This window comes from Merops nubicus, unplaced genomic scaffold (assembly GCF_000691845.1).
Source record: "Merops nubicus isolate BGI_N331 unplaced genomic scaffold, ASM69184v1 scaffold16023, whole genome shotgun sequence".
NCBI classification, from domain to species: domain Eukaryota; kingdom Metazoa; phylum Chordata; class Aves; order Coraciiformes; family Meropidae; genus Merops; species Merops nubicus.
Window position 1 is genome coordinate 13820 of NW_008599734.1, and position 22088 is coordinate 35907.

The window sequence follows — 22088 nt, forward strand, 5'->3', positions numbered from 1 at the left end:
GAGAGGCAGGTCTCCCCTGAGCCTGCTTTGCTCCAGGCTCAGCACCACCAGGTCCCTCAGCTGCTCCTCACCACACTTGGGCTCTAGACCAGCTTCATTGTCCTTCTCTGGTCGTGAGGGGCCCTTCTGGTCGTGAGGGGCCCAGAACTGACCCCAGGATTTGAGGTACAGCCTCCCCAGTGCCGAGTTCAGGGAGACAATATCTCTGCCTTTAAGAACCAAGTGCAAGTTATGTTCAGTCATTTCCATGTTTGAGTTGTTTGACCTGGTGCATTCTTTTTCCCTCCAAACTAAGATCTTGTCACCTAACAGGGGTCTGGTGTTGATTTACGGTATCTCAGTTGATAGTCTGTTAATTTTCAGGTGAGGAAGCAAAAATGGAGTTAGATTTTGAAGTACCTTTCAGATATCAGCTTTGAAGAGGAAAAGGGGAATATTTTTATATAATGCATCCTTGCTTGGTGATGAGTCCTCCAGGACAGTTGTGGAGGCCAGGCTTGATGGCGTGATTTCAGGGGAGGATGAGTCCATCAGGGCTATAAAAGAGGTTAAACAAATCTGCAGAGGTTCCTAAGCAGTTGGTGGTTGGAACCAGGAGGTTCTTGGCCAAATGATCTCTGTGTACTGCTTCTTACACTCCATCAGTAGTAGTGGATGGTTGTGGAGACAGCATGCTGAGCTAGATGTGCCTTTTTTTTAGGTCTTTTGTAGCAGTGCTCAGATTTCCACACTTGTGCTTAAAAATGAAAGGAGATACAGGGGCTGAATCGGGAGTTCCTGAAGTCCCACATGATGAACGTGCACGGGCAGTTAAATTGTCCCTGTGGTGTCACAGGAGTAGGTTACTTTCTGCAAATAGTTTTTTACTTTTCTGGTAGCTGTCAAACCAGAGGTTATAGTCTGTGTGCTAATTTGTTGTCATTTATGACAAACCTTGCCATAAATATTTATCTGTGTTCCCAGAAGTCTCTAATGAGATAATGTGCCTCCATAGCAGAAACTCCTCTTCCAGTGCTAGAGAATTGTATGAATATTTAATCACCTGCTGAGCACTTGAGAAGCCCAGGGTCTTCCCTTCAGATGATTGTTTTCTTTGTGTCTAAAAGGATTATTTTGGATTTTTTTCTGAAGCTAAGTTACAGTTACCTCCTTGGTGCATTTAGGGAGGGAACATGTTACAGTGGATGACTTAGGCTTCCACAGAAATCCAGATGTAATTAATAACCCTATTTACAAGCTGAGAATGCTTTCTGTCCTCCTAAAAGCCTGGTGATTTCACCAACAGGCTAAACATTGTGTCCGTTCTCAATTACATGGGATTTTTTTTTTCATTGCTATTTATTTGGAGCAGAAGAGAAGATGGCAGGAAACACTCACATGGCTGGGATCAACCCTTTGCCTAAATATTGATGAATTTTGATAGCTGTAGGTGTCTGAATCTTTTAACCTCTGTTGAAACTCTCTCCTTTATCTTTTAGGAAACCATGCCAAAATAGTTGCTGCTCCAAAATGTTGCTGACTTTGATCTCTTGTTAGCGATCCTTGCTCTGAGGTGCTGTAGGTGACAGAGTCCTTTTGCCTGTGTGGTACAAAATGAGTGTAACGATGGCTGGCTTACCACAAGGCCTTTAAGGCTTGGTGCTGATGCAGGCTGAAAGGGGGTTGTGCTCATTCCAGCATCTCCATCGTTTCCCCTTCCAGGCAAAATTTGCTTGTTCTGAGCTTGAGGGACAGCAGACTTGGAGAGTGTTTTAATTTTGTGCTAAATCTGCATGCTTGTTTATAAAAAGTGAACACTTGAGCATTTTTCAGCTGAATGAAATAGGAAACCTATGCCAGAGTCATCAGGAGCTCATGAAGCATACCTCACAAGTGATCTCCAAGCAGTCCACGTGCTGCTGTTCCGTACAGAACGTGCTACAGCTGCTTGATGATACTGATGACTTGGAAAAAAACGCTGCAAGCTCACCCCAGTGTCACTCCTCTCCTGGCAGCTCGTGCCTGCGGTCCTGGCTGGAACAAGACACATCTTGCCCCACCTGCAGAATGTCTCTGAATGTCACCGACAGCCACAACGCGAGGGAGGATCAGCAGAGGGAAAACGTGGATGAGAACCGGGTCCCCACGGCCGCGGCAGAGGGCAGGCCACGCGTGAACCAGCACAACCACTTCTTCCACTTTGATGGTGAGCTGAGCACGTGTGCCCCCCGATGCTGACGCCCAAATAAGTGCAGGGAACAGCCTTCTGGAGAAGGGAATTCTGTCCATGCTTTGATTGAAACTTAAACTGTGCTTCTGCTTGCGTGTGGCAGACGCGCTTCAGATACGTGTCCCTCAGGCTGTCCAGAGCTACAGAGGTTTTGTGAAAGGTTTTGTGCTCCTTTTTTTGCTTGATTTGTCATGCTTAGCAGCTTTATGGCTGGTGTTTATTTGTTGTGTGCCATGTTGACCAGCAGGATGGGAAATTCACATGTCTTTTGTTACCGGGTGACAATCGGTGACAGCCAAAAAGGAAAAAACCTCTGTGGTGAAGTCTAAACGTGGTTCTTTGCCCTATCCCCAAGCTAATGTGAGGTTGTCAGAACTCTATTTGCCGCTCAGTTTGCAGGAGTGCAACGCTTGGTTAGGAGCAGAAGACTGCAGAAGCTTCTTCTTACAAGGAGTCATGTAACTGGAGCAGTTTTACATGATAATTTTTTCAGTGGTGTGTTACAAGTACTCAAAAAGCAGATGTGATTACAGACCACGATGAGTTCTTTGTGTGCAGACAAACTTGTTCTGCAAGTGACAATTTCTGTTGCTTATCTTCCAGATTTTGTTAGCTTTGTTATCAGTGTGTAGTTGTCTCCCACAGCTTCCCAGGTTTTTGGTGACAGTCTTCCTGTGTCGCAGCAGGTTTCACCAGTGCAGATACTCAGGTTTGGGCTCTGTCCATGTGGAGCTCTTATGACGTAGCTGAGATGCTGCAAACTTAGGGATTGACATGTTCTCCATCAGTGCTGTTATTGCACTGTTTGGAGATTGTGGGAGAAGAAAAATGGGCAGAGAAGGGTCAGATGCTTCTAGGAACACTGAGATTGACTGTTAGCTTCTTGCATGGTTCCAAATTTTGGGGTGCTTTAACACCAAAAAAGGTGTTAAAGAGGACGTTTATGTTTAGAATACCACTCTTCTTAGATAGCTGTCTTCCCCAATGTTCTCCTGTGCCTTGGGAACATTAAAACAAGAAGACAAGGATGTATTGTTTTCTTGATCCTCTTCTGGGTCTGAGGTTAAGCCACTGGGAGTGTTTGAAGAGAATATCAGCAGTTAGTGATTTACTCCAGCCACCTCTGCTCAGGAGACCCTGGGGAGGGATTGCACTGCAGAGCTCCCCGTACGCACCTTGTACTCACGTTAAATACATGTAGAAGAACTTTGCCTGCTGAGAACCTTGTACTCTTGCTTGACTTTCTTGGTGATTTCTCATTCTTAGGCTCTCGGATTGCCAGCTGGCTGCCCAGTTTTTCAGTAGAAGTGATGCATACTACAAACATCCTCGGTATTGCACAAGCCACCAACTCCCAGCTTAACGCCATGGTAAGGCTGCCTTAGTAGTTTGCACCTTGTGTTGGGTGGGGGAATTGGGAGGTGTAGGTGGAGAACATAAGGGAGAAGGAAGTCAAAACAGTGTTTAGATGCTATGTGAAAGCTATTTGAGTGAGAGAAGCTTTGTTTTCATGAAGTTAGGGCTTTATGTTGCTTCAAATGTGCAAACATAACATGTCTGGAGGCAGATAAATGAGGGAGAAACCCGTACTCGCTGTAGAGATAGCGAACTTTCAGCTCGCTTAGTGCAGATTCTTCAGTTCTTTTCAGTACCTTCACTTACAACTTGCAGCAGCCAAGGGTATGAGTTAAACCAGAGAGTTCAGCTGTTGGTCAGGTGGTAACTGATCAAACCCATTCTACAGCTTTGGAATTTTTTAGTTTTCATTTTTAATAGCACTGAGCTCCAAGGTGGCCATTTCTGTTTGAGCATCTTCCCAGCATGAGGTGAGTGGGGCTCTCTACAGCACAGTCCACTCCTGCTGGTTCATGGTGATGCTGGGAGTGTTCAGGATGAAGTCCCACATTCATTGACTTCATACATAAACGCTAATGCAGTAGAAAAAGAGAAGGTTGTGGCCTCCTGAAGCACCCTTGGTTCATTTAGTTGAAGTGCTTTTTTAGTTGAAGTTCCCTTTGGGCTCTTAAAGCTACTGTGTGCCCTAGCATGTTAATAAAGGTTCAGTGAGGCACCTCGCCCAAGTGATGGAATGTTCTCAGTGTGAGATCTTTCCTGTAGCCTTCACTACTATTTAAGCCTCAACAGGAAAAGGCCAGTTTTTAGGGGGTTTGTGGCAGAATGGGAAGGGAGTGATAAGATGTCAGCAGCTGATTTACTTGTTAAATATACAGGAAATTTCCATCTGAGGTCAGTTTAGTTTTTTTTTTACTGGTCACAGTGACACATGGGCTTTTGTTAAAGATGAATCATAATTTGTTAGAACTGTGTATTATTCAAAGTACAGTAACAACTTATATTAAAATGCCTACTTCAGTGGAAAGGCCCAGGTTAGCAAACTATTCAAGTGTTACCTGTTTCCGAGAGAGAATAAGTAAAATTCTCCTTTGTGTTACTGAATAAAAACCTAGGGAAGTATTTTGAGGCAAAGGCCAGAAGTTGAAATGCTAAATCAGTTGTTTTGGTTGCAGGTTAGTACAATGGAAAGTTGGATTTGCTGTAGTTGCTTCCGTTTGAACTCGTGGTCAGCTGGTGCTCAGTTTTTGCTTTGCTCTTAAAACACCTTCAGCCCTTCTTTCCTTCTTGAGTTTGTTCTCATTGCCTCCCTCCCCCCAGCTTTCAGCATTAGTTAAAATATAGATTTTGATACTTAATGAAGTCTAGCTGTTGGACTCTAAAAGCATATTATTTGTCTGCCCTCTTACTTTTATCTGTTTAATTTGGCTATTATTTAAGTAGCTTGAAATTCAATAATAACAGTTCCTCAGCAACTGGGCTTCATTTATTTGAGCTTTCAGACCCTATCTGAACTGGTTTATAGGCAGTATGGCTGGAAAAAGTATTTATTAAAAATTAGTCTACTTGTTCCAGATGGTACTGGTAAGGTCAACAAAGTGAATTTTTATTGGTTTTTTTTTTTTTTTTTTAGTGTTGATCTAACTTCCAGTTACTAATGTGAATTTTTATAGATCTTTATTAAGATCTGTATTTGTCCTATTATAAATACCATCTCGGAGCTGTTCATCTTTTTAAAATCTTATTCTCTTGAGATGTTTACACGCTAACTGGTACCAGCATTGACTGCTGATAGTGACTGTACAACCCTTGTTTTCTCCAGGCCCACCAGATTCAGGAGATGTTCCCTCAGGTTCCATATCATTTAGTTCTACAGGATCTGCAGCTAACTCGTTCTGTAGAGATCACCACTGACAACATCCTAGAAGGCCGCATCCAAGTACCTTTCCCCACACAGGTAAGCCATGAGACCTAGGACAGCATCTAAAATGACTGATTTTCTTTTTTCCCCCAGAACAGACCTTGTTTTTAACGAGTGGAGTGTGAGAGAAGTTGAAGCACTGGTGAATCCAGCTTAGCTTAAGGCAATATTCTTCAGATTTTACCTGTAGGGAGATGGTGCAGTGGGAAGCACCAAACCACTTTTGGCAGCCTGGCGTGTTAGAGCTCCATGTTGCACCATCTGCCCCAGTTGGACTGTCTCACAGTGGGGGGTAGTTGAGGTGTATGCATCTGTGCCTTGCTGTGGGCCTCAGTAGAAGGATGGAGTAGGGTGGGTCTCACATGTGCTTTAGCATGATCCACTTGTGCCTGGTTTCGGGTGGGATGGAGCTCATGTCCTTCCTGGTGGCTGGGGCAGTGCTGGGTTTGGGTTTAGGATGAGAACTACGTTGGTAACATGCCAATGGTTCAGTTGTGGCTGAGCAGCACTTATGCTGAGTCAGGGACTTCTCAGCTTCTTCTTCTGCCCGGCCCGCCAGGAGCTGGGGGGGGGCATGGGGTGCTGGGAGGGGACAGAGCCAGGACAGCTGACCCTAACTGACCAAAGGGGTGTTCCAGACCATATGACGCCACGCCCAGTAGATAACTGGGAGGAAGGATGGCTGGGGGCTGCTGCTTGGGAACAGAGTGGGCATCTGTTGGTTGGTGGTGGGCAGTTTTTTTCCATTTGCATCGCTTGTTTTTCTTGGGGTTTATTTCTCTTTATTACTTTCCTTTTCATTACAATTTTTTAATTATTTTATTTCAAATATTGAACTCTTTTTCCCTCAACTCATGAGCTGTCTTGCTTTTACCCTTCTGATTCTCTATCCCATGCCACTGGGGGGAGCAGTGTGCGAACAGCTGCGTGGGGCTTTGTTTCTTGCTGGGGTTAAACCATGATAGTACTTTTGGGCACCCAACGTGGGGGCCTCAAGGGTTGAGATAGCAACTAAATCTGACCAGAATGTGTTAAACCAAATCTGTAATAAACATTATTTATATTAGTTTAATAGTCACTGGCCACCATGTTGATTTGATTGTCCTTGGAGCTGTTGTGCTTGCTCTTGGAATTGTGTACGTAACCCTTTCCTTGCCGTACGTGTTCCCTGTTGTGCCGTTTATCACCTCTGGGGGAGGTTGTCGTGATGATGGATGGTGTAACACTGGCTTATGGTAGAAAACTATTGGTCACGAGAGACTAATGAGGTAGTCGTACTTGGCATTGCTGTCATCTCTGTCCTTCGAGAGCCATCTCTCGGAAACTGTTCATAATTACACCCTTTACCTGTGCTACTCGGAGAGCCAGTCTGTGGGGGAGACACGGAGGGGATGCTTTCCTCCGCTCCTTCACCTTCCCGTTCTCCTCCAGGCTACCCCAACCTCGGCGACAGGCACTGCATCCGAATCGGAGGAGCAGCCCGAGCCAGAGCCGGTCCCCGCTGTGCCCAGGAAGAGATCTGGGAAGCGAGAGTCAGCTCGTCTGGTAAGGGAAGAGGCGGACGAGTCAGACTGCTCCGAAGGAGGGCCATCACAAGAAGAGGAGGAGGAAGAGGAAGAACTCCTAAACCAGGCGGTAACCACCCTATCCCTGTCCCGGAGTCAGCTGCGAGAAATGCAAAAAAAGTTCCGCCGCCTGCCAGGGGAGCAAATTGTCACTTGGCTGCTCCGGTGCTGGGATAATGGGGCCAGTGGCCTGCTCCTAGAGGGCAGGGAAGTCAGCCGGCTGAGGCCCCTTTCTAGGGAATGGGACATAGACAAAGCGGCTGGAAAAGGGGAGGAGCTCTTGAGCCTCTGGAGACGACTCCTGTCAGCCGTGAAGGAGAAGTACCCCTTCAAGGAAGACGTTATCTGCTTCCCGTTCAAGTGGACCACCATGGAGAAAGGCATCCAGTACCTGAGGGAGCTGGCTGTGGTGGAGGTGATGTACGAGCACCTGGACCACGCGCGGTTATCCAAAGATCCGGATGAAGTCAAGTGCACGTGGCCCATGTGGTCGAAGTTCACCGAGAGTGCGCCGCCATCCTACGCCAGGCCGTTGGCAGTCATGTCCTGGAAATACGGAAGCGAACCGACGGTGGATAAGTTGACTGGCCAGCTCCAGCAACTGAACCCGTGTCTCGTTCTCTCCCTCCTCTCGGCTGTGGAGGAATTGTCCCAAGAATTCCAGGAGCTCAAAGAGCTCCTGTACCGCTCCCCAGCTCTACAGGCCCATGTCTCGGCTGCGAGGGGTAAGCGTTCCTCTGCGCAAGAGAGAGGATACGGCGGGTACATGTCACGCCGTGCCCTCTGGTTTTACCTGTGTGACCACGGAGAGGACATGAGGAGGTGGGATGGAAAACCCACCTCGGCCCTGGAGGCGCGGGTACGTGAGCTGCAAGGAAGAATAATCCCAAAAGGAGGTTCTTCCAGGAGAACTGCGTCAGGCTCCGGTGGACAGTTCTCCAGACAGAGTAAAAGGGCTAGTCTTACTCCTTATCTTAATGATGGCTTTTCTTCTGATTCGTATTTAGAAGAAGGGAGTAGCGAATACTACGATGAAGACTAGAGGGGGGGCCCTTCCTCCAGCCAGGTGGAGGAAAGGACAGCTGGATTTTTTGGACTCTGCGGATCTGATGGCCTGGTACATCAGACTCACAGCAGTATAGGGCTCTAGTGGACACCAGTGCAGCGTGTAGCCTAACGCCATCCAACTCTAAAGGAGCAGAACCCACCCTATTTCTGGAGCGACAGGAGGATCTCAACAGTTCTGACTGGGAAAGGCTGGCACAAACACCCCATCGTGACTGGCTCAGAGGCCCTGTGCATCCTTGGCATAGGCTATCTCAGGAATGGGCATTTCAAGAACCCAGAAGGGTTTTGGTGGGCCTTTGGTATCTCTGCCTTGGAGGAGATTGAAGTCTTGCCCGCTTTGCCTGGTCTCTTGGAGGGTGTGAGCTGAAGAACATCATGAACATCATGAAGAACTTGGCAGTTGGTACCAGTTGAGATTCCGTGATCATTCTCATCTGTGAGCTGAGCGATCAGCTGGAGAGCCAGAGGATGCTCAGCAAAACTCACTCACCCTTCCACAGCCCCATGCAGCTGGTGCAAACATGTAATGGAGAATGGAGACTGACAATGGACTGTCATGGCCTGAGTGAAGTCATCCCACTGCTAAATTCTGCCGTGGTGGACATCTTAGAGGTTCAGTATGAACTGGAGTTGAAGGCAGCCAAGTGGTATGTCATGACTGATGTCACTAATGTGGTGTTCTCGATTCCTTTGGCAGTGGAGTCCAGGCCACAACTGGCTTTCACTTGGAGGGATGTCCATTACACCTGGAATCAACTGCACCAGGGGTGAAACATAGCCCCACCATCTGCCATGGACTGATCCAGGCTGCACTGGAGAAAGATGAAGTTCCAGAACACTTGCAGCATATTGACGACATCATCATGTAGGGTGATGTGAAAAGAAGTCTTTTGAGAAAGAAAAAAGAAAAAAGGAAAAAAAAAAAAAATCCTTCTGAGAGACAGTTTTGCTATAAAACCAAATAAGCTCAAGGGACCTGCACAGGAGATGCAGTTTTTAGGAATAAACTGACAAGATGGGCATTGCCAGATCCCAGTGGGTGGGATGAAGAAGATAGCAGCTGTGTCCCCACCAACCAGTAAAAAGGAAACACAGGCTCCCTGAGTGCTGTGGGTTTCTGGAGGATGCACATCCCAGACTACAGCCTGATTGTGAGCCCTCTCTGCCGAGTGACCTGGAAGAAGAACGATTTTAAATGGGTCCCTGAGCAGCAAGTCTTTGGACAAATTAAACAGGAGATTGTTCAAGTGGTAGCCCTAGGGCCAGTCCAAAACTGCTGAAGGAGAAGGTGAATTGAGCCAGTTTGTGGATCGGAAAGCTGTCCAACCGGCTTTAGATATCACTGAATAAAGAAAATGGCCAGTGCTCTGGCTCTCAACTGACTCCTGGATGGTGGCAAATGCTTTAGGGGGGGGTGGTTACAGCAGCAGAAGTGGAGCAACTGGCAGGGTTGAAGTAAACCCATCTGGGCTGCCGGATTGTAGCAAGGTGTTGCTGCTCGGGTAGAGGACCTGGTTTTGAACGTATGTCCTGTGGATGCCAGGATTGGAGTGGCCTTTGGCAACCTAAGGGTGAATTATTTATAGCTCAGTGGCCCTATGATACCTTGGGTCACCAAGGAGGGGATGCATCATATAGATGGGCTTGTAGTCAAGGGGTGGACTTGACCATGGACACTAGTGCAGAGGTTGTCCCTGAGTGTGAAATGTGTGCTGTGATCAAGCAAGCCAAGAGGTTAGAGTCTCAGTGGTGTGGGCGACAAATGGCTGAAGTATAAATACGGAGAGGTCTGGCAGATGGACTACATCACACTGCCACAGACCCACCAGGGAGGTGCCATGTACTCACGGTGGTGGCAGCAACCACTGGATCACTGGAAACATGTCCAGTGCTCCATGGTCCACCTGGAACTCCATCCTGGGCCTCGAAAGGCAGGTCTTGTGGTGACATGGTACTCCAGAAAGAATGGAGTCAGACAACAGGACTCGCTTCTGAAACAGCCTCACGGACACCTGGGCCAAGGAAGGAGTGTGGCACATTCCCCATCATGCTCCAGCTTCCAGGAAAACCGAATGACCCAGTGGACTGTTCAAAACTACACTGAGAACAATGCGGGAAGGAACCTTCAAACATTGGGACACAAGTCTAGCAAAGGCCACTTGGGTGGTCAACACCAGAGGATCGGCCAATGGAGCTGGTCCTGCCCGATCCAAACTTCCCCTGTGGAAGGGGACAGAGTCCCTGGAGTGCACTGGCCTGGTGTGGCTTGGACGGAGTCCCAGGCCTGCCGTGGTCTGCAGGCCATGAGCAGCTGGGGCTCGGCCAGGGCAGCTGCCTGGAGCTGGCTACGGGTCTATCCCAGAGCAGGAACGATCACACCAAGTGTAAAAGGGGGAGTGTGCAGAGCTCAGAGGGACTCCCTGCTTGGGTTTGTGCTCCTTCTGCCTGGGACTCCTCCTGCTGCTCCTCTTCCTTCTCCTCCTGCTTCTCCTCACTCCTGGAGGGGCTCCCTTCTCACCCTGCTCCTGAGGACTGCTTTGCTGGTGATGGTGGCCACTGTACATTTGCTGGGCTGAGTAGAACTTTGTATACAGTAGACTGACATTGGTATTAGTTTTGCTGTTTCATTAAATCGGTTTTCATTTAAATCCATTATTCTCGTCTCCTTTTCCCAATCCCCCTTGCCTGGCTGGGGAGGGGCTGTTGTGTGACAGGACAACTGCTGTAGTTTCCATGCACATGAAAAATAAGCTGGGGAGGACACTCTCTGAGTTATTCCTGGCTCGGGCAAAGGCAAACCCATCCGTGAAATTGCTTTTGCTCAGGGACCTGGGTGCACGTAGTGGGTGATGTTGAAAGATGAGGAAACCACATGTGTACCTCCAGGGGATTTGATTTTGGGTGAGAATAGGCAACAATTTTAATTGTACGATGTTAATGGCTCTGTAGTACCATGTGTCGCCATGATGGTGGTTGCTGGGTGATGCTTGAGCAGCATTGCAATAAGAATTACCCAGATTAATGAAGAATGAATTGTGGTAGAACCTAGCACTGGCTTCCTCATGCAGCAGGCCAAAACCACATGCTGTTTCTCCTGCCCTGAAGGACTGTTACAGCAGATGGAACTCAAAAACATGGACTATATCAACTCAATGGACATTTTAGAGGGTTGGCCCTTAGACTAGGGGGGTGATACCTGTGTGTGTATCAAGACAGGAAAGGTGGTGGTGATGAATTGGGATGTATTGGGAGGTGTGAGACCTGGGCATGACGTGGATGGTGTAAAGGGTAGATATTGTCCTGATTTTGGCTGGTAGATATTGTCCTGGTTCTTCCTGTTGGCCGGGGCAGTGCTGTGGTTTGGATTTAGGATGAGAATAACATTGGTAACATGCTGATGGTGGCTGCGCAGCGCTTAAACTGAGTCAAGGACTTCTCAGCTTCACCTGCTGCCTGGCCAGCAAGGTATCTAGAGGGGCACAAGGAGCTGGGAGGGGACAGAGCCAAGACAGCTGACCCCAGCTGACAAAAGGGGTGTTGCAGACCATATGACATCATGCCCAGGGTGTCAACTGGGAGGAAAGCTGGCTGGGGGCTGCTGCTTGGGAACAGGGTGGGCATCTGTTGGTGGGTGTGGGCAGTTGTTTTTCATTTGCATTGCTTGTTTTTCTTGGGTTTTATTTCTTTCTCTTTTTGTGGTTCGTTCTTTCTTTTTCATTTCAAGCTATCATAATTGTTTGATTTTATTTCAATTATTAAACTGTTCTTATCTCAACCCATGAATTTTCTTACTGTTATCCTTTGGATCTTCTGCCCCATGCCACCAGGGGGGAGCAGTGAGCATGGGGATTAGTTTCTGGCTGGGGTTAAACTGACAGCAGGGGATTTTTTTTTTTTTATGAAGGGAAGCCACAGTCTTATCCCCTGTGCCCTATAGCTTGGCCTGGTGGATGTGGTTGGACCACAGGATGCATGAAGTGCTTGCCTGTACAGTCTGAAACAATTTATACAGTACCAAATTCTAGTAAAAATAAAACCCTTGGGATTTATTTTCTCTTTGTTTAAGTCTCTAAATGCACTATATTCAGTCAGGTACCAAAAATATATTGAAAATAACCTAGCTAGACTAGAAACAAATATTTGCTTGGTTAAAGCAGCTCTTCTCAGTGGCTCTTGTGCAGAGCCTTTAGAACATTTCCAGTTGATTTCTCTGCTGACAGATAATTGAATTGTGCCACTTAGGAAGGTTTTCCACAAAGAAAGTAGTTGGCAAAATGCTGCCTTGTTCTTAATTAGCCCTAGCTGGTTTCAGTCAAGCAGGCTGGGGACAATGTTTCTGTTGATAAGAATATTGAATTGTGGTTGTGTGCACATCAGATAGTTCTGTTACCTGGAGCCCGCGTGGGGGGAAGCAGAGAGAATTCTCTTCCAACACAACACATTCTGTTTATTGCTAGCTGATCCGTTGCCAAATTGAACCAAACGTGTGATGTTGGAGAGAGTGGAGTTGGAAAAAGAACTGGGGTCTTGTTTTGCCTTTTGACACTCTGTATTAAACCCCTGACGTTTGCATTTCAGCGTGCAGATAGCATTAGAACTGCTTTGAACAGTTCTGTGGAACGGCACAGTACTGATCAGGAGGACACTGAATCGGCCACCCAGGTAATACGGCACAAAACCAGGTAAAAAGCACAATTAGAAGCTGCGTGGAGGGGTAAGTGTGTTTGGTTTCTGCAGCAGGGCAGGTGGGTGCAGCCTTGCCTTGTGCTTCATACCAGAACTGACTCTGCTGGGCGACTGAGACCTTGGCATGGTGCTCCTGTGAGGGATTATCTGTGTGCTTGTCTTTTTCCTCCTTCAAGAAAAGTGCTCTCCAGTGATACAAAGAACAGAAAAAGGTCATGTCTGCTATGTCTAGTCAGGCCTGTGCCTATCTGTAGAACGTAGAGTCACAGAATTGTTCTGGTTGGAAGAGACTTTTAAGATGATCAAGTCTAACCATTAACCCAGCAGTAGCCCATTGTCTCCCCACTAACCCATGTCCCTCAGCACCACATCTCCATGGCTTGGAAACCCCTCCAGGGATAGGGACTTCACCACTGCCCTGGGCAGCTTGGCCCAGCCGTGGACAACCCTTCCAGGGAAGATGTTTTTCCTCATGTCCAGCCTAAACCTCCCATGGTGCAACTTGAGGCCATTTCCTCTTGTCCTGTCACTTGTTCCTTGGGAGAAGAGCCCGACCCCCACCTGGCTATGCTATGAAGAGCAGGATGCTTTGCTCTTCCCCTTCCCTTCTGTACATTGACAGACACTTCCCTTAAGATGAGTAGTGCTTCTTTTCTCCGTCTAAGAATTCTTTTGTACTCTGGAGGAAACACTTGGAGGCATGGGGAGCTTGGATGTGAACGGAGTCAGATACCAACAGGACCAAGAGACCCCAGCCCTTTTACATACAAAGCACAATGACTTGTTCTGCTGTTCTTCATTCAGAACTTTATTAAGCAGCATGTGCTAGCTCAAATGTGGCAGGAAGAAAAAAAAAATTAGCCTGCAAGTAGAATAAGGTGTCACTCCCTATGTTTTTTACCTTGACTGTAGTAGAAAAATCCTGAGGGTTTCTGTTCTATAAACTTTCCTTTCCAGTGGTGTGGAAAGAGTGAATTTTTGAGGTGTGTGACTTTCTACCTGTGCAGCCTTTAACAATCGAAGTAGCTGACCTGTTACTGTGAAAGTTGAATGGTGGCTCTTCCCTTGTTAGCAGGCAGCAAGGTAGAAAGAACTTCCATAACTTCCATCTGGTTTGGTGCTGCAGTTGAGGCTCCAGAAAAGGCTCTGGGATTGGTACAAGGCTTTGCTAAGATCTTGGGGGAGGAGATGCAGAACTCCAGGGATGAAAGCCTTGATTTGAGTCTAGCAACTCTTTAGTAACTTTTTGGGGTAGCTTGAAGGTTTTGTTGGCATTTTCCCTGTTCTTTATGAGTAAAAGGCTGCTGTCCTCCTGCCTTCTAAACGCTTTCTGCATTTAGTGTTAACTTGGGCTGGCCTCTACCAACTTGATCACCCTTGTTACGTAGCTGCAGAGGTGTGCTGGAGTCAAGCTTGCTCACTACCCTGCTCCTGAGAGTACTTCTGTTGTGGAGAGAAGACTTGGGAGCCTGGGGATGTCCTTCCTCAAGGAAACTCTTGTCACTTTTGTGTCTCTGTGATTTTGATTTCAGTTTTTAACTGAGTACCTCGTGTATTGTAGATGTTCTCTTTCTTCTTACCAGAAGAATGTGTTGCTATCATCAAACTCTTGTCTGTGTGGAAAGGTCTAGTGGCAAACAAGCTACTTCAGCAGGTTACGTTTTGATTTTTAAAAAGCTTTTTAAATGCAAGGTGAGGCCTGGATTTCCAAAGAAAAATGTCTGTAACCTCTCACCTTATGGCACAGCCTCCAAGAGAGACTGTGGCAACTCTGGCTGCTTTGTGCTGCAGCTTTAGAGTAAGTTTTACAATCTTTCCATCTCTTTTTCTTCTTGTTTAAAATCAATATACCCACTGGGAATCTTTGTAGATCTCCAACAGCAAGCAGCAGACCCATGGGAGTCTTCCCAATTCCCAAAAAGACCCATTCTGCTGCTTGAAAATGACACTTCTGCAGGGAGCTAAATGTGCTCAGATAAAAGCCCCCTTCTTCACGAGGAGTCTTGGTTTTCCTCTGTGCTCTATGTCATATTATGACTTAGTTCTATCTAGAATTCAAAGGTCTTAAGATAGAATTTCCCCCCCACATGTAGCTTATGGTTTTGGGGTGTCAGCTGAGAGGCATCAGTGAGCACCATACCGTCATGGTGTAAATGATGTTAAAGGTCTGTTAAAGGCTCTGAATATTGACAGCTTCTCACAGCCCTGTCCACGGAGTGAGATGCTCTGCATGGGCTGTTCTCCAGTTGTGCTCCTGCTATTCTTCCAATTTTCTTGTGTCTGTGCTTATTGGTTTCTGTAATCCTGGGTGGAGGTCAGCTAGGACTGCCAGCCCTAACCAGTAAGCTGTTATTACAGAGCTGGAGCTTGCCTGGTGCAGAGCTCTTGCCTCCTTCCCGTGAGAATCAAGTTTATTTTCATGGCTTAAGGACTTAGTGACTCTGTTTAGAGACACTTGTGAGGATCCAGTGAGATTCAGGAAACAAACTCTTGGAGCCTGAAGGAGGAGCCATTTCTGTGGGGTCCAGGTTTCTGCATCCGAGGTCTGCTGTTGTACTGAAGCTTGTTGTAACCTTTTCTGTGGTTAGTTTTGATATTTTTGTCTCTAAAACCTCCTTGGTAACCACTCGTGCTCAGACAGAGGAATGGGCTCTGGATGTTGATTTTTGCATCTTTGTATGTTAAACACCACCCCACCCCACCCCCTTAGATGAGCTCGCTTATGTCTGAGCATCGTGGAATGATTTGGTTGCGAAGGGACCTTTCAAAGTCTAGTCCAGCCCCCCTGCAGGCAGCAGGGACATCTGCAGCTAGAGCAGGTTGCTCAGAGCCCCGGCCAACCTCACCTGGAATGGTTCCAGGGATGGGGCAGTGACCACCTCTCTGGGCAACCTGAGACAGGGGCTCACCACCCTCAGAGTCAAACATTTCTTCTCTCTAGTCTAAATTTCCTTCTTTTGGTTTGAAATCATCCCCCCCCCTTGTCCTGTCCCAACAGGCCCTGCTCAAAAGTCTGTCCCCAGCTTTCTGACAGGCCCCTTGCAGTCCTGGCAGGCCACCAGAAGGTCTCTCCAGTTGGAGCCTTCTCCTCTGCAGCTGCCCAAGCCCAACTCTCTCCTGCTGGACTCCCAGCAGAGGGGTTCCCCCCTTGGGTCATTGCTGGGGCTCCTCTGGTCCCACTCCAGCAGGTCCCTGTCTTTTCTGTGCTGAGGACTCCAGAGCTGCCCCAGCACTGCAGGGAGGGCAGGATCCCCTCCATCCATCTGTCCATTTTCTGATAGAAATGGCCCAGGGAAGAAGGAAGTGATCTTGTCTGTATCTCAGCCGTCATGGGTTCCCTGCTCACTGCTCCACCCAGCAGAGCTTTTCTTTTCTGCACCTGCCTGTGTGGTGATGGGAAGCAACAGCCAGGTTGTCCTGTACCTCTTCTTCTGGGTCTGCTGAGATCATCCTGGCCCTGGGTACAATCCAGGAGATCATTCCATGGAGCTCGTGTCCTGCTTTCAGATGTGTTGCTCTGAGGCAGTTGTGCTCTCCCCCACCACATCACCCTAGCATGTAGGGGGGTGGGGGTGTGTGGGGAGCCCTTCTGTAAAGTTGGGAATTTGCAGAGGTAGGCTGGTGACATGTTTAAGGTTGTGGTGTTCCTGCAGCTCTGCTTTGGGCCCTGGCATCCCTGCTTGGTTCACCTGGTTGATGGGAAGTGACATTTATCTTGGTTTTTGCTCTCCGAAGGCGTTGTGTGGGGACGTGGCGTTACTGGGACATCTCCAGGGCTTTGGGATGACTCAACGTGTTTTGCACATCAGCTGCGTGGTGCAGGCTGAGATGCAGCTCTCAGAGAGCCCAGGCTCTTGGGTTCGAGCAGCGGTCCCTGGCCGTGTGCCCATGCCACGACTGTTGAGTCTCCCAAGGTGGCTCTACCAAAGGCCCCAAACTAGCCCTGGGTAGGAGCTGACTTGGCTAATACCTCTCTGATGTATCTGACATGCTCGAGTAACCCTCTGGGGTACCAGATGATGGCTAAACCCTTCAGCCCTTCACGGAGGTGATTTGCTTCTTCATGGCACCTTGCTTGGTACCATCTTGCTGCTCCACCACAGAGCTGAGCTGGTCTGTGCTGGGGACGTACTGGTTGACCTGGGCGGGCTACCTCAGCATCCATCAGCTCCATTTTCACGTCAGCACTGTCAGCTGGCTGCCGGGGGGTGAGGGGATAAAGGCTGCATGGGTCTGCTAGCAGCCAGGAGACACCATCTTTTGTTGCTGCAGAACCTGGTGAACCAAAGCATCAGAAATTCCCTCCTCAAACCCATATCCTCTTCACAACGACGTTTGCTGTCCTTAGATTTCTGCTCTTTTCAGCTCTTTACTGTTGCATCGCTTGTCAAGTCAGCTGCAGAATCTGACTACATCAAATGCCCAATTTTTCAGAGAGCATTAATTATGAGTAATTAACGTTTGTCTTTGAGATCACTTCCAAACGTGGCATAAAAGATACAGCGTCCTAGAACAGGGGCTCTTTGAACATGCTTTGAAATAGCTTTGTTCTGTGTTTTGCTGGGGCTTTCAAAGGAGCCTGAAGGAAGAGGGTATGGCAGGTGAGCGTCTGGTTGCCTCCAGCACCTCCAAAAACTTTGTTGATCTGATGAGAAAAAGCCCCGTGGCAAATTTTGCAAAGACTTAATTACTTTTTTTCCTTTTCTCCTAGACGGAGAGATTGCCTCTTGAACTCAGCTCAAGACTGGAAGAGGCGGTGGAAGCGAGTGAGGTGGAAGCAGAGCCTGGTGAAGCAGAAGACTTTGAGGCCAGGGGAAGTCGCTTTTCCAAGTCAGCCGATGAAAGGCAGCGGATGTTGGTTCAGAGGAAGGAGGACTTGTTGCAGCAAGCTCGGAAGTACGTTCCTTCCTAAAACTCCAGCCTGGCTTAAACTCGGTTATAGTCCCCCCGAATGATTTTCAAGTGGGTTATGACCACTGAGGGCTTCAGCTGATGCAAAAAGTAGTAAGAGGAATGATTACGTCCACTCAGGATGCTGTTTAAGAGAAGTGGAGCTGATAAAAACCCAGTTCTGAAATGGCGTCCCATGGTGTATACGTGTCCATCCTGGGCACCCTGCTGTGGGTGACCCTGCTGGAGCAGGGGGGTTGGATGAGATGATCTCCAGAGGTCCCTTCCAACCCCCCTATGTTGGTAAAGCCAGAGGTCAACACCACTGCAGAGAGAGGGGTCTCACGTGTGTTCCCACCACGTTAATGAACTTTACTAGTTAAAAAGAGAAGGAAAAAGTCCTTTAGTGATGCAGAGAAAACTTTTTTGCATTAGTAACAAATGATGTCCTCTCCTTTGTGTCTCAGGGAGGCTACTGAGAGGGTCTGCAAGCACTACACTGGGTTATGGGTCCTTCGGTGTTGTCAGGCTACTGATGCTCTTTGGTTTTTCCACACTCAAATGTCTTCATATAAATAACTGGGGATATGACACCTTTTAAGTATCTGTCTATAAATAGATTTGCTCCTATAGTAATTTTCTTTGGTGTTTGAAAAACATCATTTAAGGAGACAAAGTGTTTTTGACTTTCTGCTTTACTGGTTCCCTTCCTGCATTGAGGAGCTGTGGGATTGCAGACTTCGGTGTTTTGTCACTGAGCATAAAAACCTCGTTGGGATGTTCACTCCACTGCTGCTTCCTTGTGTCTTTGCCTTTCCAGGAACTTTGCAGCCCTGGTGCCCCATCTCTCAAGGGCTTCTTGTGTCCTCGGGGAGCGAGTGCTTGTGGCAGACACCAGAGAGTGGTGGAATACTGGGGATGGGGAGATTCAGTGACTCTGGGTGAATCGCTCTGAGAGTAGAGGCCCTCCATTTAGGGCTTGGTCCCTCCCACACCCATGAAGATCTTGCTTCTAAGAGGTTCTGCTAACTCTGCACAGTCTGCTGTACATTACAAGGGCTTTTTTTGTTTGAGTACATAGCTTGTGGGCAGTTTTATCCAGGTATTTTCCTGAATTCAGTGTGCCTCACCCTCTGTCACTTCAGACTTGCTGCTGACGTGTTTTCTAGAGCCAGAACGAGTTGGACTCTGCTCACCCATCTTCTTCTTCCTCTTGCAGGCGTTACTTGAACAAAAGCTCGGATGAGGAGGGGAGCAGGGAGAAGCCCGCTCCTCCCCCTGAGGGAGCCGATCCCGTCGCCCTGCGCCGCAGGACGCTCGCCGCTGCTGCCGAACGCAGGCTGCAGATGCAGCAGAACTCGTAGCCCCCTCCTTTCTCCTCCTCGTGGGAAATGTTCACTCAATAAACGAAACGCAAAAAAAAAAACCAACAAAAAAAAACAAAACCCCCAACCCTGCGCTTTCTATACCAGCAGGAAAGTGTCTCCTCACAGCCCGGCCGGCTGCGCTGCGAGCGAGCCGGCCGCCTCTCTGCTGTATAAAGCATGTGGTCTAATAATGTTTGGAGAGCTGACAAATTAACCAATTTATAATTTTTTGGGTTTGTTTTGTAATATTTTTTACGTGACGTTGAGCCCCTCTGCCAACAAAAGGCGATTTCTGACCCACGAGGGTGATTTCTGCAGCTAGCACGAGGGGGGGAGGATGACCACGCAGCCCAGGCTGGGGATGGTGTGTCCCCAAGTTACCTGTGGGTCATGGTTGTGGAGGGCACTCTGGAGCAGGCAGAGTTACTCCAAGGAAGCTTAGAAACGTGCAGCAAACCCTGCGAGAGACGAGCAGGCACCTGCTCTTCAGCCCCTCTCGGTGTCGACGGCAAAGGGTGTTCGTAGGCTGGGGCAGCACCTCTGAAAAGTCAGATTTTGGACTGGATGGAAGTTGGGCAGCCACGTAACATGGAAAATATGGAAGGGCTGAAGTGGCAATTCACATCCATCCTGGCACAAACTAGTTTGTTTAGCATTGCTGGGCTCTCTGTGCACTCCCTGGGGCTGCGTTCTTTGCCTTTTACAGCCAGAACCAACTTGGAGACTTGAGGGCAAGGGGTGAAGAAGAGGAGCCGTGAACCGAGGTCCCAGCCCTGCAGCTCAGTGTTACCCGAGGGTGTGTGATAGACAAAACCTGCCTCTTCTGCACTCCGGAATGACATGGATGGGACTTCACAGAGATACCTCCAATATCTTGCTTTTTAGTTGACTTTTAACCCCACAACTTCAGCCTGAGTTTATTCAGAAAGACTGGAGGAACTGGGGGTGGCTGGACTGGGGGGTGGCTGCTCCTAACCCCTCATTTTCCTAAAGAGCTTCTGACACAACATCCACCCAGAGCTTGCATCGTGGGGTTGTCCATGGCAGTGACTTCATTTTTAAACTTCTGAAGAGTGAGTTCTAGTCCTTTAGCAGGAGCCCAGTATTACCTAGAGTTGTTGGTAACTTTTTTTTTACTGTTTGTTTTTAGGACATTTGAAGATGAACTTAATGAGAGGAGTTGCATCGATGTTTAGGTGGAATAATTTATTTCCATAAAACTCTTTGGGAAGCCTTACTTTGCAATGCTGTTAGTAAACTTCAAAGAGGTTTTCTGAGATCTTCGGTTTTGTTGAGAGCACAGCTGGTTTGGTTTTATTGTTAATAAAAAAAAAAAAAAAAGAAGATTAAAAACCACCAAAAATAAAATCTTGGTCAGTGTTGGAAATTGTTTGGAAATTCCTCTGGTGTGACTTCTGTTCCTGGTGTGTGTTTGGTTTGTAAATACAGCATCTGCCTTTTGGTCTGCTTTGAGTTTCCCTTTATTTTTAGTGACAAAAGCTGCCTTGGGAGTGTTTTCCCAAGCTCTGAGCTGCAGAGCAGGAATTGCTCTGCATGGAAATGGAAGAGAAATAGTGTTGAGGTGCTGTAAAAATGGATTGGGGTTTTGAGCTGCCTGGCAGCGTGTGGAAGGGAGGGGTGAGCAGGGCAGAGTGTGGGTCTCGATTCCAGCAGCAGTCAGAGTCCCGCTGGGAATGCTGACAGGAGAGGAGGAATCTGCACAGGAATCCTTCCCAGGGCCTCCAGGTGTCCTGGAGTTCCTCCTTGCCGAGTTTCTGGGAGGTTTTGTCCACAATGATGGAAAATGACCCCAGCTTCACCTCGGCAGAGGGGATGCCTACAACCAGGATGGGTTTAGACCTAGCTTGGGCTTGTGAGACCTCCACCAGCTTGGCACGTAGGCATCTCTGCCGAGGTGAAGCTGGGGTCATTTTCCATCATTGTGGACAAAATGCACCAACCCCCTCCATGTTCTGGTGCTCTGTGAGCTGGGTGGCATCTTGGCCGCCCCGGATGTCACCACTATGAATAAAATACCTGGAAAGGTGCCTGTGGAGCAGCTTCTCTTGGTCACCAGCCCCCCCTCTGCATGCTGATGGACCCTGCTGTGGAATCCAGCAGCAGATGGGGAGGGAAGAAGATGCTGTGAACCTGTCCTCCACCTTCTCACCCATAGTCCTGCAATGGTTTCCCTTCTTGGGGTGAGGATGTGACCAGAGATGGGTGCCCAGGGTGGTGGGATTTTGGCGGTCGGGGTGCTGAGGGGCAGTGTGGTCCCTCGAGGTTTGGAAGCATTCCTGGGGGTGGTGCTGAGGAACCAGCCCAGTTCCAGGCTGTGCCAGAGCTGTGCCAAGGGGCAACCAGCTGGCGAGGGTCCCACCTGCCACCACAGCACCTGACACCACCGTGTGCAGGGACTGAGTGACTCAGCATGAAGGAGAATGGGAAGAAAACACCAAACTGCAAGAAAAACCCAAATTGTGAAAAAAAACCAACCCAATGTGAACAAAGCCCAAAGTGCTCCTGCAGCAGCGAGGAAGATCTCAACTTTCTTGGAGAACCTTCTTCTGTATCTTAGGGGGGAAAAACTCCCATGTCGTTGGGTTTCTGTTGCTGGGAACTGGAGGACTCGCCCTGATGACTGTCTTTGCATTCCCAAAAGAAAAAAATCAAATAATAATAAAAAAATAATAGTACAAATATTTTTTTCTTGCTTCGGAAGGATTTTGGGGTGGAGGATTTTCACTCCTGGTGACTCTGCATTCCCAAAAGAAAAAATAAAATTAAAAAAATAAAATAATAATACAAGTATTTTTTCCTTGCTTCGGTAGGTTTTTGGGGTGGAGGATTTTCACTCTTGGTGACTATCTTTGCATTCCAAAAAGAAAAAAGGTAAATAAGAATAGTTAAAAACAAAACAAAACAAAAACACAAATATTTTTTTTCTTGCTTGGGGAGGTTTTTGGGGTGGGGGATTTTCACTCCTGGTGACATTCTGAAGCAACCTGAGCTTTCATGGAGGGGCTTTA

The 22088-nt window shown here is 47.9% G+C and overlaps 1 protein-coding gene across 1 annotated transcript in view; it reads left to right on the forward strand.

The window, feature by feature from the left end:
- AMFR (autocrine motility factor receptor, E3 ubiquitin protein ligase) overlaps nt 1-19056 on the forward strand; it is a 31848-nt gene extending 12792 nt beyond the window's left edge. Inside the window, exons 8-13 of the mRNA XM_008937502.1 lie at nt 1995-2185; nt 3476-3579; nt 5385-5519; nt 12695-12778; nt 17514-17698; nt 18912-19056. Of these exons, the coding sequence (XP_008935750.1) occupies nt 1995-2185; nt 3476-3579; nt 5385-5519; nt 12695-12778; nt 17514-17698; nt 18912-19056 (844 nt within the window). The remainder of the gene's footprint in view (nt 1-1994; nt 2186-3475; nt 3580-5384; nt 5520-12694; nt 12779-17513; nt 17699-18911) is intronic.
- Nucleotides 19057-22088: the final 3032 nt, after the last annotated feature.